This window comes from Panthera onca, chromosome B1, assembly GCF_046562875.1.
Source record: "Panthera onca isolate mPanOnc1 chromosome B1, mPanOnc1 haplotype 2, whole genome shotgun sequence".
Taxonomy (NCBI): Eukaryota; Metazoa; Chordata; class Mammalia; order Carnivora; family Felidae; genus Panthera; species Panthera onca.
In genome coordinates, this window is record NC_138342.1 from 82,100,902 (window position 1) to 82,117,927 (window position 17,026).

At 43.2% G+C, this 17,026-nt stretch overlaps 1 protein-coding gene across 6 annotated transcripts in view; it reads right to left on the reverse strand.

The window, feature by feature from the left end:
• Nucleotides 1-1,586: 1,586 nt before the first annotated feature.
• The window catches only part of TSPAN5 (tetraspanin 5), a 176,481-nt gene continuing 161,041 nt past the window's right edge, over nucleotides 1,587-17,026 (reverse strand). For 3 of the 6 annotated variants that reach the window (XM_060654586.3, XM_060654585.3, XM_060654588.3), the window contains 6 exons: nucleotides 15,509-15,655; nucleotides 11,353-11,523; nucleotides 8,291-8,416; nucleotides 6,343-6,390; nucleotides 6,128-6,244; nucleotides 1,587-3,769 (listed from right to left, as the gene is read on the reverse strand). In XM_060654586.3, the coding sequence (XP_060510569.1) occupies nucleotides 3,704-3,769; nucleotides 6,128-6,244; nucleotides 6,343-6,390; nucleotides 8,291-8,416; nucleotides 11,353-11,523; nucleotides 15,509-15,655 (675 nt within the window). In that variant the 3' untranslated portion in view covers nucleotides 1,587-3,703. Of the gene's footprint in view, nucleotides 3,770-6,127; nucleotides 6,245-6,342; nucleotides 6,391-8,290; nucleotides 8,417-11,352; nucleotides 11,524-15,508; nucleotides 15,656-17,026 lie in introns of those variants that run through there. The other 3 variants (XM_060654589.3, XR_014137610.1, XR_014137609.1) reach the window with 3 other exon arrangements.

Genomic DNA, 17,026 nt, shown 5'->3' on the forward strand with positions numbered 1-17,026 from the left:
CATGACCTCACTGGAGTGTGCTGGCCATGAACCCTCGTTGGCCAGTGTTCATGGAGAGGTTGCCAGTTCTTCCTTGGAGGTCTAAACAGGATTTCCCTAGAGAAGGAGGGCTTCACTGAACAAATGACAAAGAGAGCTGCAGAGGGCCAGCCAGGTCACTGGGCTCCAGCTCCTCATTGTTCAGCCCCCTGGCTTCCCAGGGCTCCTGTCCAAGTGAGCCGGAAACTGACACTCAGAGGGATCCACAGAACTGCAGAATGACCCCACTCCTGCCCACACAGACCCAGGGCATGAATGAGGAAACATTCTGCACAATGAGGCCAAGAGATACTTTTCAAAATCTCCTGGAGAGAAGGAAGACTGGGACCTACAGTAGGGAGAAGGCTGACAGAGACATCAAGGTTTACTCCTTGGGAGGAGAAAGGAGGGAGAAAAAATAGAGGGACTGACTTCTCTTTTAAGTGCTTTGTGATGCAAAATTCTTTTATTCCTGTGTTCGTTTTTAAAAATGGTATTAAATATTTTTAAATCATGGAAGCAATGATTTTGTCGTAAGCAAACAATACAGATAAAGAGAAATTTAGGAACCATCCTGCAGGAATCTACCTTCAAAACAGGAAGAAACTTCCTGTAAGCCCTGAGTTTTGTGGACAAAGCATCCTTTTACATCTAAGCTAGAATTTTCTTTGTTGGCTCTGTGTCTGCTGTGAGCAAGGAGGGCCAATCACCTCACAGAGGTACATAATCCCTACCAGCACAGCTAAGAAAACTCAGTAGGGACTGTTTATCTCCAATTGCCACTGACAACTTTCTCTAAAGTCAAAATAACATTTTGGTCTCAAATATCCAGGGAAATGAGGTAAAACGTTTCTCAAACAAGTCTTGGGACCTACTTGGGTCTCTATGAAACTTCACATTTTGTTTGATCTTTGATCTTTGAAAAAAGTCTAATAGTTTTAAAGACAAGTCTTTCGACGGTGGTAATTCACAATGAAAGGACATTTACAATAGCATTTTTCAAATGGGTTTTTAAGATTCTTATTCTCAGGGACTACTAGCAATTATTTTCTTAGAAAAAAGTTGTGAATATTACCAAGATAATGAGTCCTGAATTTCACTGTGCATTAAATTTTTAACAGGAGCTTCTTAAAAGCATAGGCTCTGGCTCATGCCCTCCCAAACTGCCAGGGGCAAGGCCTGATGATCTGCATCCTACGTGGTCCCCAGGTGACTGTGACCAGCAGACAATGACCTCAAGGACAGACAGTTCCTACATACCCACCTCTCTATCTGCACCCAGTAGCACAAAGGGACTTTTCCCTCCCCAACCCCGAAATGTTCCTTTCCCCCTTAGAGAGCTGATCAGAGCAGTACTTCTCAAACTGTGCATCCAAGACGCACAGCATCACCAGGGAACTTGTCAGAAATGCACCTCCTAAATCAGAAATTCTGCGGATGGGGCAAACCCAGTAATCTGTTTCGGCAAGCCCTCTGGTTGATTCTGATGCCCGTTAAAGTCTGAGAGCCACTGGATTTGAGAATTCTGCAATTCCAAGACAAGTAATGAAGAAAGACAGAACTCCACGTAAGGTAGAACCAGTTTATTAATGACAGCCTTAATTACAACCACTCTCAAGTGTAAAAAATAAAGGGTGACTAATTAAAATTTAGAACGCACTTGGACTTGCCGTTTGGCCTTTCACTGGATGTGCCAAAGGGAGGGGATCCTGCCTGATTCTGAATCAACTGGTCAGAGGGAGTTCACCGGAGAATGAGGTAATAAAGACAAGAGTGCCAATTGCGGGGCTCGAGTCTTCTCCGTGTTGGAATGACATTACAGAATGACAACTGCGTGGGGGCAGAGATGACATAAAATCATCTTACAGCCAGAAGATGGAATGAACATCTCTAACTACACAGAGACACAAAAACACACATGCAGCCACACACACACCCACACTCTGGAGACAGTTTTCAAAGAATTTCTGTCTTTTCTCTGAGCAGATTGACACGTTCATCAGCCACAGCGATGCAACACGGGGCTAAAACAGAAAAGCTTGCTAAATTTCCACAAAGCATGCTAGCTGCCCAGTTTTGTGCTGGCAAGTGTGGCATCACCGTAAAATGTACCTGTGGTTTTCCCGCCGTTCCACAGGCTGATGTCTGCTCCCCAGGAGAGTGGCATCCTGGTGGATACCAGCTGGATTAAAATGTGGGGGCAGGACTCATCCCTCCCCACCTTCGTGGGGGTAAGGATGAGCGGCAGCACCTGGAAGTGGTGTCCGACCTTGGGTCACAGAACACTTGCCCCATCAATGCCCCTCCCTCCTAAGTATTTGTGCTTTGTTACCATCCTGATGGCTAGTCTGCACTAGGAGGGAGTTCTGGCCATGCTTTTTTTTTGTTGTTGTTGTTAAATAAAAGCAAAGTAAAACCAGAAGGGGGAAAAGAAATTATAAATTTCTTGATTGTGAGTCAACACTGTCTCAGCATTAGGTTCAATTCCATTCAAAGAGAAAACTGGGGGCTGCGGATGAGGCCCCGGAGACTGATGGGGTAAAGGGACTATCGAGTCTGTGGAAGCATTTACCAGTCGCTTCGCAGCCAGGGAGGACACGCCACACCTCTCAAGGCCGGGAACCTATGAAGTGAAATGCCGACCAAATAACATTTATAAATGTTCGTGGGAGACATGGCAGGAAAAGGAGCTGGTAGATTCAGGTTCACAGATCATGCAGGGAAATTATACCAAAAAATTAACATTGAGCTGAGTAAGAAAACACTTTAAGAGAAACTGCATCCCAGCTCTCACTTTTGGGAGACAAAAACAAAAACGCAAAAAAAGCCAAACAAAACCCAGAATATTCCAGAGTTTCCAAAGAATCCAACAACTAATAGGGTGGGCGGGGGTGAGGGATGTTAACCAATAACCTCTTCATTAACTTCAATTTCTCCTTGAATGTCATTGATAAATAAAGCTCAGGCCTACTTAGAACAACGATCTGTCCTGCTAAAATTCAGCATCACAAAGTGTCCTGCTGCCCTTACTCCATGCACGTGGGATACACAACGTCCCTTCTAAGGGACACTCCAGGAGAGACCACGCATGCCCACCCGCATTACTTGCTGAATGCGGTCACAAACTCTGAACCCCAAAGACAAGCTGTTTTCTTCTTGGGATCACAGTTGTTAACAGTTCCTTGAAATGTACAGCGAAGGGGTGCCCCAAAACACCACAGCCCCCCCAGGTAAGGGGCTGAGTTTTAGGAAAGATGTACTTCTTTAGGCCATGGAACAGAAAGCAGTCCCTTCAAGGTGTGACAAAGAACAAAACTGCTTCTTCCAGCCCTCCAGTTATCGAAGTGGAGAACGAGACTGTGTGTTCCACAAATTCAGGTACATCTGGGTCCCTCACCCTCCCTTTTTTTCTTGTTTTGGTAAGTATCCATCCATAAATTCATGGCTACAGTAGAGATTCACGGCTCAACGACTTTCATACTGGTTATCTGTTTAATTCTGTCAGTGAGCAGCATTTCCCAGTTGCACCACCCCCCTCCCCCAAACCACGTTCTTGGCAGCTCCATCAGGTGAGACTGCAAGATGCCTCTGTGATCAGGGTCCGTGCAGCATGGATTGGGTTGGGCACGCTGGAGGGGCAGGAAGGCTGGGTCTGTCCAGTGTTTTGCAGCAGCATTGCCGGGCCCTACCAGCTAGCCCTGACAGCTTCAATATCACTAACCAAATTCTGGGCCAGGCAGATCCCAAAAATCTGGGAAAGGAAGGAAAAGAGAGTCAAACAGTGAAACTCAAAACGTCATTAGGCTTTTCCTAGGTCAATGAATCTCTTTTCTTTCATTTTTAAAATGGATACATAATTCATACACTATAAAACATGCCCTAATTTTAAAGTATACACATCAGTGGTTTTTAGTATATTCACAAGGGTGTACGACTATCACCACTAATTCTAGAACATTCCATCACCTTGAAAAGAAACTCTGTACCTATTCACAGGCATTCCTCTTCTCCCATCCCTCGCAACCACTCAAGATCAATCCTTTTGATGACTTGACTAATATTCCATTCTATGGATAAACCACATGTTGTTTATCCATCAGCAGCTGATGGACATTTACACTGGTTCCACTTTTTTGTTATTATGAATAGTGCTGCTATGGATGTCCCTGTACAACTTTCTAGTGAGCAGATTTCCAGTTCTTTTCGGAGTGGAGTTGCTGGGTCACAATGGCAACTCCGTTTAACTTTCCGAGCAAGTGCCGAATTGTTTTCTACAGTGATTCTATTGTTTTCATTCCCTTTAACAATGTATTACGGTTCCCATTTCTCCACATCCCTGCCAAGACTCATCATTGTCTTCCTTTTTAATTATATCCATCCTAGCATGTGTGAAGTGCTGGGTCATTGTGGTTTTGATTTAAACTTCTCAAATATCTAATGATGAACATCTTTTCATGTGCTTATTGGCTATTTGTTACTTTCTTTGGAGAAATATCTATTCAAATTCTTTGCCCATCTTTAGATTGGGCTGGTCTTTTTATTGTTGAGTTGTTCTTTATATATTCTAGACTTTGGACCCCTATCCGACACAATGATTTGCAAGTATTTTCTCTCATTTTGTGGGTTGTCTTTTCTTTCTTATCATTTTTAGCACTCAAGTTTTAAAATTTTGATGAAATCCAACTTATGTACTCTCTGTGGTTGCTTGTGCTTCTGGTGTCATATATAAGAAAACACTGCCTAATCCAAGGTCACAAAGATTTACACCTACGCTGTCTTTAGCTTTAGCTAAGAGTTTTATAGCTTTAGCTCTTAAGTTTAGGTCTTTGAGCTATTTTGAGTTAATTTTTATATATGGTGTGAGGTAGGAGCCCAAATTCATTCTTTTTACCTATAGGTATCCAGTTGGTCCAGCACCATTTGTTGAGAAGACTATTCTTTTCCCATTGACTGATCTCTGTTCCCTTGTCAAAAACCAACTGACCATAGGGGCACCTGGGTGGCTCAGTTGGTTAAACATCTGACTTCAGCTCAGGTAATGATCTCATGGTTGGTGAGTTTGAGCCCTGTGTCAGGCTCTGTGCTGACAGTTCGGAGCCAGGAGCCTGTTTCAGATTCTGTATCTCCCTCTCTCTCTCTGCCACTCCTCTCCCCTCACGCTCTCTCTCTCAAAAATAAACATTAAAAAAAATTTTTTTTTTTTTTTTTAAATCAACTGACCATTGACATAGGGCTTATTTCTGACTTTCAATTCTCTTCCACTGATCTGTGGATCCAACCTTATGTACCATCTTGATTACTGCAGCTCTGTAGTAAGTGTAATTGGAAAGTGTGAATTCTCCAACTCTGTTCTTTTTCAAATTTGTTTTGCTATTCTCGATCCCTTACATTTCCACATGAATTTTAGGGTCAGCTTGTCCATTTGGGGGCGGGGTGGGGGTGGGAAGGCAGTTGTAATTTTGAAAGGGATTGCATTGAACCTGTAGATCAATTTGAGTACTGCCACCTTCACAAAATCAAGTTTTCCAATCTATGAATACGGAACGGCTTTCCATTTATTTAGGACTTCTTTAATCTCTTTCAACCACTGTGCCCCATTTGTGACCCTCTAAGAAAAGTATTACATCTCTACAAGATAAAAACCTCAGCTCTTGGGGCTGCTTAGGAGGAAAAGTGGGTGTCTTCCTTCCCTCACTAGCATTTTGACAAGGTGGTCCAGAGAGAGAACAGAACACTGGATGTGTGTGAAATTCTAAAAAGTCTTAATGTTGCCACTGGGATCTACTTCTGACCATTCCTACCTGCCCCAACTGTCACAATACAGTATTATTTTGCCCATGGAAACACTGGAATGTCAGCAGACAACTGCTAACCCAATCAATTTCTCCATCTTGGAAAGGAAAAAAGATTTCCTGAAGTATTTCAGGATAGTAGCATCTAAAATGGGCTTTAAATAAAATATAAACCCAATAGTTTAGGTCTGTTTCCCAGCCTTCCAATGTGTCTTAAAAATTGTAATGTTAAGGTGATTAAGCAGAGCTCCTGTCCTGGGAAGGGCTCTCCCAGAGCATCATTTCTCTGTGACATCCATAAAGGAGCCTGGTCTTACCTGTAGCAATGCAATGCCTATGAAAATACCAGCCACGATGGTTAAATTGTCCTGCAACCACTTCTCAAACTGGGGCACACAGCCTTTCGTGTAGATAACAATCTGCTGGTCAACTTCCTTCGCAAGGGAAGAGGAGAGCACAGTGTCACCATGCAAGTTCAAAAGCTCCTCAGAAACACCCTTTGTGCTAAGTGACAAGATGAGATTCCACTTACTGGTTTTTGCCTGGCATCATAGCCACACTGAGTGTTGATGACATCTTCCTGGGGAGGAAGAAAACAGAAAAGTGAAATTCACTCAATAGACAGGAAGCCCACCTAAGAATTAGCAGAAGATCCCTGTTAAGTGTCATTAATAAACTGCGTGCTTAGGCATGGAGATGTCCTAGGTACCATGTTAAACACTTTTATGTATTATCCTAAGTAATTGTTATAAAAATTCTCAGAAGTAAGTATTAAAATATGCCTTCTTTTTTCCAAAAGAAGAAAACTGAGGCTCGGGAAATATAAGAAAAGCAAGCATGTTATTGACAACTTCAGGAAGCATATGGGGTTCAGAAAACTAAGACATAGATAAAACCATGGTAAAGGGCACACTGACTATGTTTACTTATGCTCTTTTGGGGGGGGGACTTCTGCTTTTTAATCTATATACTTCTGTATCACTTAAAGGATTTTTCAATGAGAATGCATTACTTTAATAATTAAAAACAAAACAATGTGCTGACAACACATCACATGGACAGACACCCTGACATTTCACAGGTCTGACAAGAAACGTGGGTTCTGCGGTTTTAGGTTTATTTTTTCCCCTCTGCAGGGTACGGGGTGGATTTTATTAGCTTGGCATTTATGGAATGAAAACTCTCTACCCAGAGTATCTGTAGTCAAAAGGGGACCATAATGCCTTCAGAGACGCTTCATACTTCTGATGGAATGTTAACACAGGGCAGGAGCTGGAGACAGAATAATTTGCACCTGCCGGCCAGTACCTGCGTGGGCACCCAGGGCTCTGTACTGGGTGCTCTCCTGCCTGTGAGCCCTCCTTAGAGGAGAGAGCATGAAACTAGCCAGTAGGAAAGGTGGACTTCCTGGCAGGGTCTCAGAGCAGGGAAGCACAGTCCTTTCTGATTCTCAGTCTCTTTCAGACCAAGAGTAATAGCCCGGAGACCCCTCAGAAGCCCTCAGAGAACTACTTTTCCACCCGAAGACCACGGCCTCTTTTAAAGAGCCCCACACCTTACACCCTCCATGGGGAAATTGCTGACGAGTTCAGTGTCCCTCACTGGGCTCCACTTGATTTCGAGAAGGGCGGCCTGGAGGAGGCTGCCTGGACTGATGTCCCAGAAGGCCGAAGAGTGGGGGATGGACATGTGCAGAAGCAAATTCTCCCGCTTGTTCTAACATTCACTCCTGGCTTTTAACTTACGACAAGACACTTGCATCTCAAGACATCCCATATCCCAGTCACATGATTTGACCCAAAATACAACCAAAGTCATGGTAGAAGGGGTTATGCACAGGTGTAATATTTTATCTTTTTCTCAAATACCAACTACAGTTATTATCATCATTGCAACTGAAAGTACAGGCAGCTGCGGTCTTCCTACCTAGTAGATGAGCCCTATCCTACCTCAAACTCCTCTCCTATCCCTAATATCTCCCCCAGAACCAAGTCAGGATGCAAAGGATCACTAACCCCAAACCAATGCAGGGAGCTCTCACCTAAGAGCATCCTTCTCACAGAGAAGGAATTAGAGACACCACAGGCAGGCTTCCTGGGTCTGAAGCTCGGCTCCTCACTTGCTAGCAATGTGAGCTTGGGAAAGTTAATTAAACTCTACCGGCCTACATTTCACCCAAAGAGGGAAGATAATGGTGGTATCCGCCAGGAGGAACATTCTGAATTTTATTGAGCCAACTCACAAAAAGACTGAGACTAGGAACCAGCACGTACTACTAAATTAAGGTCAGCAATTATTACCCCTACTGGGAAGATCTGAGCACTGTGCCCCCTACAGGAGCTACAATTGGGAATGAGCACGTGAGAAGAGGCTTCGAGAAAAAAGTCACTCTGCTCATCCCCCCAAGCCCCCCACCCCTGCCCATTCTCGGTGTGACGTGACGTGTGGAGCTGGCCAACAGTCTGCTGGCCTTCACTTACTGCGGGGTCTTTAGTACAGCAGGAGAATGGCACACCGCATCGCTCTCGACTTGCATTGGAATCTGTGCAATTGAAGTAAATATTTAGGTTCCAATCATCAGCTCCAAAAGCCCCACAGCACTGCCACTAGAGCAAACAGGAGAGAATTAGAACATCTTGACTTGGAGGCGACCAGGCGCCTATACTCACGACCAAACGACCGACACCCAGCTTCCGCCAGCTCTAACCTTCTTTTCTGTCTCAGAATTTAGTTGTAAACCAAACTAAACCTAAGCAGCTCCTATAAAAGCTTCCAAAGTGATTAAGGCCCAAGATTTGTAAGATATGTTAGCATCTGATTTAAATGATTTAGGAGACCCATGGTGTTAGGTGGAGGAAGGGGAGGAGTTGCTCAGCAGGCTCAATCAGAACAAGGTCTGCCTGGCTTGGGTACATGGAGGAACATTCTAGAAGGATAAATAAGACACTGAACCCTGACTGTGCCTGAAGGAGGCAAGTGGGGTTATGGGTGGGAGGGCTAGAGGCTTACTGTCTAAAAATTGTGGTCTCTACCGCATTAAGGGTTTTTAAAAAATCCTTTTTGTTAAGGTATAATTGACATACAATAAACTGAACATATTTAGAGTGTACAACTTTTTTTAATGTTTATTTATTTCTGGAGAGAGAGAGAAAGAGAGAGAGAGAGACAGAATCCAAGCTGTCAGCACAGAGCCCGACATGGGGCCCGAACTCACAAACTGCGAGATCGTGACCTGAGCTGAAGTCGGACACTTAACTAGCTGAGCCACCCAGGCACCCCTTAAACTGTACAATTTTATAACATTTGACATACGTATACATTTTTAAACCATCACCACAATCAAGATAGTGAACATGCTCATTACCCCCAAAAGTTTTAGAGGCTTACTTTTCATTATATATGTTACTACTCTGAAGTTTTTAAAGAGCATGTATTTACATTTTCAACTTAAAAAATTTAATGATCCAGCGGCCGCTAGGTGGCTCAGTCAGTTGAGAATCCGACTTTGGCTCAGGTCATGATCTCATGGTTCATCAGTTCGAGCCCCACCGTGCTGACAGCACAAAGCCCACCTCGGATCCTCTGTCTCCCTCTCTCTCTGCACCTCCCCCACCGGCACTCTCTGTCTCAAAAACAAATATTTAAAAATATGTAAATGCACTTAAAAAAATTCAATCATCTAATTAAAATGTATATAAAATGAGCAGTTAAAGTCAGTGAGTCTCAAATGGGGCCTGGTTCGAGAACTGCTTGCTCCAGAAGCCAACTTCGTCACTCCCCTCAAATGGACTAGCTCTACCTCTCAAGAGTTAAATCATCAAGCCTTGACCATTTTAAGGCTTTCAGGACCAATAGCTACTTCAACACATTAAACTCCATAACAGAAAAATAAAATCACATGAAATAACAGGATTTCCATATAAAGCAGACAGCATTTCAAGAGAACGTGTGCACGCATGTTCTTCCAACCCGTCTGGTCCTTTGAGGGCTTGGGTTGTGCGTCTCAAGGTTTTCCTACAAAGCTTCATCAGATCTGTCACGCAAACTAGTCAGTGATGACATTTGGCAAGGTGTGAGCTTGCATCCATTATGACCTAACAAAACACTGAAGTCTGCTGAGGAGATGAAACAGGGCTTAATTTCACACCTGAGGTGCAACTTACTCGAGGATGGTCATTGATGCTACTGAACAAAACCAACACAACTCAGCTGACTTCTGAGTACCTAAGGAAGGAGGGTGGTCTGCCAGATAGCAAGTGCTGGTGCAGTCGTCTCCTCCCTTTATCAGAAGGGACCCCAGCTCATTCTGGAAAGCTGTCCAACCAAGAGACCACCATTGATCCACTGGGCTTCTGTTGGCCCTCCCGTCCTGCATTTATGGCACAGACAGCACTGTCCAGTTCTGCTCACCTTATCCAGTTTCTCAGTGCATGCAAATAAAGACCTTAACACCTTAGGACAGTTACACCTTAAGCCTAATATAAAACCATGCACATCTCATTAGAGTGCCCTAATATTTGCAGGAGTTAAACAGTAGCTATTATTATTTCCGTTTTACTCTTGGGGAAATAGGTCAAGGTTCTGTTAGCCCACGGTCACTTTGCTAATCAGATTTTGGCACTAGATCTGTAGTTCTTCTGAACCTTGTTTATACCATTTTGCATTTTGAGTCAAACGGGGTGCCTGCTACTTCATTTGCATTACAGAGGACATCACCTGGTAATGTTCAGAAACCTGGGGTGGGGGGTGGCCCTGTGAGAGATTCTTTACTTGTTAGAAGCCATCAGGGCTTAGAAGTTTCTCAACTTTCAGTTGCATGGAACTGCATGTGCTAGGATATTTGGATGGGCATGTTAGGAACTTTGTGGACAGACTTTCTATTGCTAAATGTATTATTGTGAGCTGTGAAGTGTGGAAGACGATCAAAAGGGAACAAGGGGTGCCTGGGTGGCTCAGTGGGTTGAGCGTCCGACTCTTGATTTTGGCTCAGGTTATGATCTCATCATGGTTTCGTGAGTTCAAGCTCCACACTGGGCTCTGTGATGACAGTGTGAAGCCTGCTTGGGATTCTCTCTCTCTCTCTCTCTCTCTCTCTCTCTCTCTCTCTCAATCTTTCTACCCCTCCCCACTCACACTATCTCCGTCTCTCTCAAAATAAGCAAAAAAAAAAATTTTTTTAAAGGGGACAAGGAGCAAGAAAGAATTCATGTTAAACACCAAATAAAACGCTACACCTCTAGCAAAAGAATATTCTTCAGATGTCAATAGGAAACAGCAACTGTAGTTATAATCTTGTTGCTCAAGAAGTTTTCTTGGTCCCTTGGACTTCGTAGAAATTGAGGTAAGTGAAAATAGGGCATTTCCATTCAGGGTGCAAATCATGTAAGTCATAAAGCAGGTCAGAAAATAATAAATACACAAGCAAACAAACAAAACCATGTGGAAGAATCAGAGGTAGGTTCCAGCTGGCACATGCAGAAGCCAGGAGGAATGTTCTCATTCCTCGAGAAGGCTTTCAACTTAAAAATAAATTTAAACTTACATATTCCTGGGTGAAGTCTATGAGGTTCTGTAAATCAATGTCATCTCTGTACGCTCTGATGTTGTTGTTTATAAAGAAATACAGCTGGTCTTTGATCCAGTCTTTGAAAACAAATGCCAGAACCCCAGCAGTGAGCTCCAGGAAGAAAATAATTCCCAGGAACACAGAAAACTAAGACAAAAGACACACAGAGAACAGTTAAAAGGGCTATTTTGATCATATATAGTTAGAAGGTTCCTTCTAAAAAGGTTTATAATTACATTGGGTGGTTGTTACACATGTCCAAAGCAGATAATCTTCAGTTTAAGATTCATTAATAGAATATTATATTCCAAGAAAGGATTTTTAAAAATCATTCATAATCACATTTTAGGGACTCTTGTGGTCCATTTGGTAATTAAACAACAAAGCCTATAAGCAAACATGGATAAAAGGAATTTCTCATTAGACCCACATTAAGACCTAATGAGTTTCTTCTGATTGATGTACTGCCAGACTCTTGAACCATGACCTGCCCCTACCTCTAGTAAGCTTTCGTAATGCTGAAAGAGAAATTATCTCAGTATTGTAAGATCGACTGCCATTTGTTACTATGGCCTTGATTCTGTATGCAACATGTTCCTTTTCTGGATTCAGATACTGCTTTAATTCTCCTTTGCACCTGCTTTATGGTGTAAGATAGCAGATGTGTTCATCTTGGATGAAGAGGTCAAAGAGGAAGTTTGTGTGTGTGGGCGGGGGGGGGGGGGGTTGGTGGCGGCGGTGGTGACTAGGATGTGAAAATCATTTACCATCATGAAAACTGGGTTGAAAGCTTTCTTAGGAACACTGGCTGTGCTCACCCTTCTTTGTAAATACCAGTCTCAGAAGATTTTAAATAACATCAACCTGCAGCCAAAGGAAGACTTCTGGCTAATGCAGACAACAAGAATTTAAACAGAAAGGCTGGAGGCCACAGGTAATGTGATTGCCCATAAATCTGGAGAAATTGCCTTTCCATCTAGAAGACTCAGATGGCAGTCATACCAACGTATCATTCACACCCACGGTTCTTTCCACTTCCTATCGCCCCCACTCTCTTACTCTTTTCTAATTCATTGTGCTGAAACAGATTATGAGAAATGAGGTTGTGAAGGACGAGGTGAACTTCTGGTAACAAGGACAGAAAGAGGGCCACAGCTGCTCCGCAGAGCTCCTGAAAGCTACAGGACGGAGAGTGGTTGAGAGGCAGAGGGGGCTAAAGCTCTCTGCCTCAGCAAGCAGACATCAAGCAGCCAACCGAGAGAAAAAGGTGCTGGAGGAGTGGCGCGAAGCAGACTACACAGTTACTTATTAAAACAAAGCAAAGACAACGATATGTTAATTCCTCCAGCAAACATCGAAGGACCCATAATAGATTGGGCCCTGGATATGGAGGGCTTTGCAGAAGCAAGGATGAGTAAGGCATAATCCTGCCTCCAAAGACCTCACAGTCTTATGTGAGGTGAGGGTGGGAGAGGGCAGTGGGGTGGGGCCTTCTCACATCAAATGTCTGCATATCTGACAGTGTTTTTCCAGGGTACCAAGGGCCATCTTGGGAGGGTGGGCATGAGGGGAGGGGTGGAAGAAAGGAAGAAGTCCCTGGCAAAGTCTAGGACCCCAAAGTTTAGGCCTTAATTCTAGACCCTCCAGGGCTCAGGTTCAGCTTCCATAGATCTCCTGGTTATCTGTCCTTGATGCATTCAGTAGAAATAGGATCTCAACTGTTAATTATCATCAGTGGTACCAGTAATTTCAAAGTAAGCTTTCCTCAATCTAGAAAAAAGGGCAGGAAAAAACTATCACTTTTACTCAATGCCTACCCCATAGTATAAAACAACTCCCGTCCCTTTATTAGGTACAGAAATATACTAGTTATCACACTATACAAATGAGAAAATCATTTGTATACAAATGTACACAAAATACCAAGTACAATACAATAGTACACAAAATACCAAGACGCAAGTCATGAAGAGATTTTAACTAGCTTTTTGTTCTCATCACCATAAAGGTTAGGCAAGTTCATTTTCCAGTTACCCTGGGAAATTTTCCTTTAATGTTATATGATACATATATGTCAAAAATTAAGTCCAAATTAAATTCTTATAGAGTATTTGGCAGAAACCTATATGCCCTGGCCCTGTAACCTAATTTCCCCCACTTTCAAAGGTGCAGAGACTGACTCACAGGCTTCAAACTAGGGCCTTAGCTGACCAGGAAGCTCCATTTCTATTTCACATTATCTTAGCTCTCAGATTTTCCCTCAGCCAATCTCCTAGCCTTACAGAATCCAATCTTCGAGGCTGTTTTCAAGCCATGTTGACATTTGCTTCTACTTACTTCACAGCTCCTGCTCAAAGAATATTCTGGGCCAGGTTTTATTGTTTGTACTAAATAGAGACCATTTTAAATATTATCCGACACTTTTAAAAGCCAAGAAACAATTCAATTTTCTTCACTTCCAAAATGGGACTTTAGAAATTAAGGTGCTGATTTAGAGAAATGTATCTATTTCTGCCTGTTCAGTTAACTCTGGTATCTTCAAGTACAAATACAATAAACTACATTAAAGGGATTCCTCTTACAAACTAAACTGTATTCAAGTAGATCATATTAAAGGGGATCCCATATTGAGGCCACAGAGGCTAAAACTGATAAAATAGTGGCAAATGCTCAGTATTATCTGTGGCCTTATGAGACTACAGAAAAACTGAGTGAGGTGAGCCCACGCATTTAGAAGGCTCTCATGCCAGGAAGACTGGCAGGTTAGGATCATGGACAGAGCTCTCCTGGGGGCTCCACAGGTCTTTGATTAGGTAAGGAATGAAGTAACTCTGTGTGTGCATGTGTTTAAAAGGGGGAACTGGGAGATAAGGCAAACGGAGTGTTAGGAAACCAGTTGTTCCCAACACAGACCTATGTATACAGAACAGAGAACCAACTGGTCACTTAAGTGTAGAGAAGACCAAATATCCCTTAGTTTTCCCTGTTAGTAGAGTCATATAAACTTTCAGGATAAACATAAGAACGTTCAGGCCCGATTCTCCAAAACCTCATCCGCTCCAGAGCTGCCCAAATTTGAAATGGGCTACCCTGGGTAGGGTACAGTGAGTCTGCTCTCTTCAGGGATATTCAAGAAAAATGCCAGAGGATGATGTGGCCCGGAAAGAGAATCACATATTGCATGGCTGCTGGCACTAGTTCAAGTGTAGGCTCTTGTTTTAAGTGAAAATGTCCCTGAATGATGAGAAGTATGATTCTAGCAACAGGGGTTATTACACGAATACTGTTGTCCAGAAATCCCACCATCTTCCCTCACCACAGGAAGGTGGATTGTTTTCACCCTTCCGCTGTTATTCAGAGGGCATCCACACAGGTGCCCACCCGCATGCCAAGCTCCAGACTGACAGGCACCTTTGGCTGACCTTTGACTACACCTAACAAACCTGTTTCAGATACATACACGTAAGCATATGCCATTTTTTTCTCCTTTGGAAGGAATCTCCAAAGGAAAGGCTTTCATTTCTCACGCTCTACTTTATTACTTATCTGCCCCTGGTAAAACTCCTCCTCTAAAAATTTTCATGCTAACAGTGCACACACCCTGCAAGGGACCTGAAAATTATGCTGATCATACAAAAGGAGAAGTCTGTACTGGCAGAGAAGGAGGAGGACGTCCCTCTTACTGTTTTTCCATATTCGCCGAAACCTACTGCTTAACAGATTTAATCAGGACAGGCCACAGCCAATGTGCTTATGTCTGGTTTTTCTCAACTATGTGAAGAGTTCACTACCAACTAGGTACTTAAAAGAGGAGGTAAAAATCACTTAAGAGAAGAAAACTGTATGTATACCTACCTTAATCTAAAGGCATTTTAGGGACTGGAAATGCAAATCCTGATATACACGTACAAAACCTCCACGGAGGGCACAGGCTGGGGGTGGTACTTATATCGTTAAGAAAAACGGGGGAGCACGTAGCTGGTGATCTAGAGAGCTCTCCCAAAAGGAGAGCATTAGCCGGGCCATATTTTTGCTTTGCCTTTGGTAGAGCCACTTTGCCTACAGATGGGGTATCCTCCTGTGGAGAGACGGGAGCTTAGCCCTCAGCCTGAGAGCCGAGAGGGATACTCACGAACTTGAGAAGGAAGGTGTTTTCCCGTAGCGCTCCAATGCACCCTGCGAATCCCAAAATGAACATCACTCCTCCCACCACAAGGAAGAGCCAAACCGGGTCAAAGCCACCGAGATCAGTGATGGAAGAGATGTTGGACAGAACTCCCTGGGGACGGAAAAGCACACACAACAAGGCACCAGGATGCCCGGTCAGTGTTTCAACATGGAAAGATTAATACAGTGGTTTATTCCCCCTTTCAATGAAAAACTTCAGAGGTCATCTGATTATTATGCATGATTAATACTCAAGAAACACTGCAAAAAACAAACAAAAGACTACTTTTTTCTAAGGTCTAGATAAGTTTGCAATTTTGGTAAAATTACATAAAGCAAAGAAATGACCCCAGGAAACTGTCATCAGACCTTGTATGGAGAAGATGTGGATGTTACCTTTTTTTCTATGTCCAAATATAAGCAGTCATAAGTAAAAACATGTGGGTAAGAGAAACACACTTCCCAACCCCCAGGAAGAGGAGTCATTTTTGAAGCCCCAAGGCAGACAAGGGCCTGCTTCAAGCCTGTGGCATTTCTCAGGAACCAGGGTGTGGAGCTGGATGCTGAAGGCTACCACAGCAGGCCAGCCCCAGCAACAAGCCCCTGCAAGTCTTCCAGGGAAGGACCATGCCTCAGGATCCACCCTTGAGCTTCACAGTAGACCCTACCCGGCTCCGATCCCCCAAAGCCCACTTAGGTGATCTGTGCTGATGGCTATCTCACACTGACTCATTAGGGGTATTTAACTTAATACCTTTTTTTTTTTTTTTTTTTTTTTTTAAGAACTGAGATATAGGGGCCTCTGGGTGGCTCAGTCAGTTGAGAGTTCCCATCACAGACCTATGTGTACAGAACAGCCTTGATATTGGCTCATGTCATGATCCCAGGGTCATGGTATCAAGCCCCCACATCGGGCTCTGAGCTGAGCATGGAGCCTGCTTGGGATTCTCTCCCTCTTTCCCTCTGCCCCTCTCCCTGCCCCCCACATGTATTCTCTCCCTCAAGAAATTTAAAAAATCAATAATTGAGATTTAAAGGATTCATACGTCAAAAGTTACTCCCAGACTTTCCACCCTTTTGTTTTCCTTCCAAAGGAACCCAGAGTGATTTCATTTCTTCATGGACATGCAACTTTTTTACAGAAATCATTTCTCCCTCAGCTGTGATACCACATCACATACCACCCAGACCCTATGTTAGAAATTATGAGATTTTTTCCCCCTAAAATGCAAGGTACACATTTACTATTCATTCCTATAGAGGCAGACACCTGTTTTTTTGAAACTGCGGATGTATAGGAGTCTTAAATACCCAATATCATCAATATTTTATTTTATTAAATTTGTTTTGAACTCTCAAAATATCCCAGAATATCATAGTATAGCTTGCTGTGAAGTCTTATAACAATTTGTTTTCATAGCACTGCCAACAACCTGAAAGAACATAAAGTATGTATCTGATTCTATACTTGAGGAAAATGAAA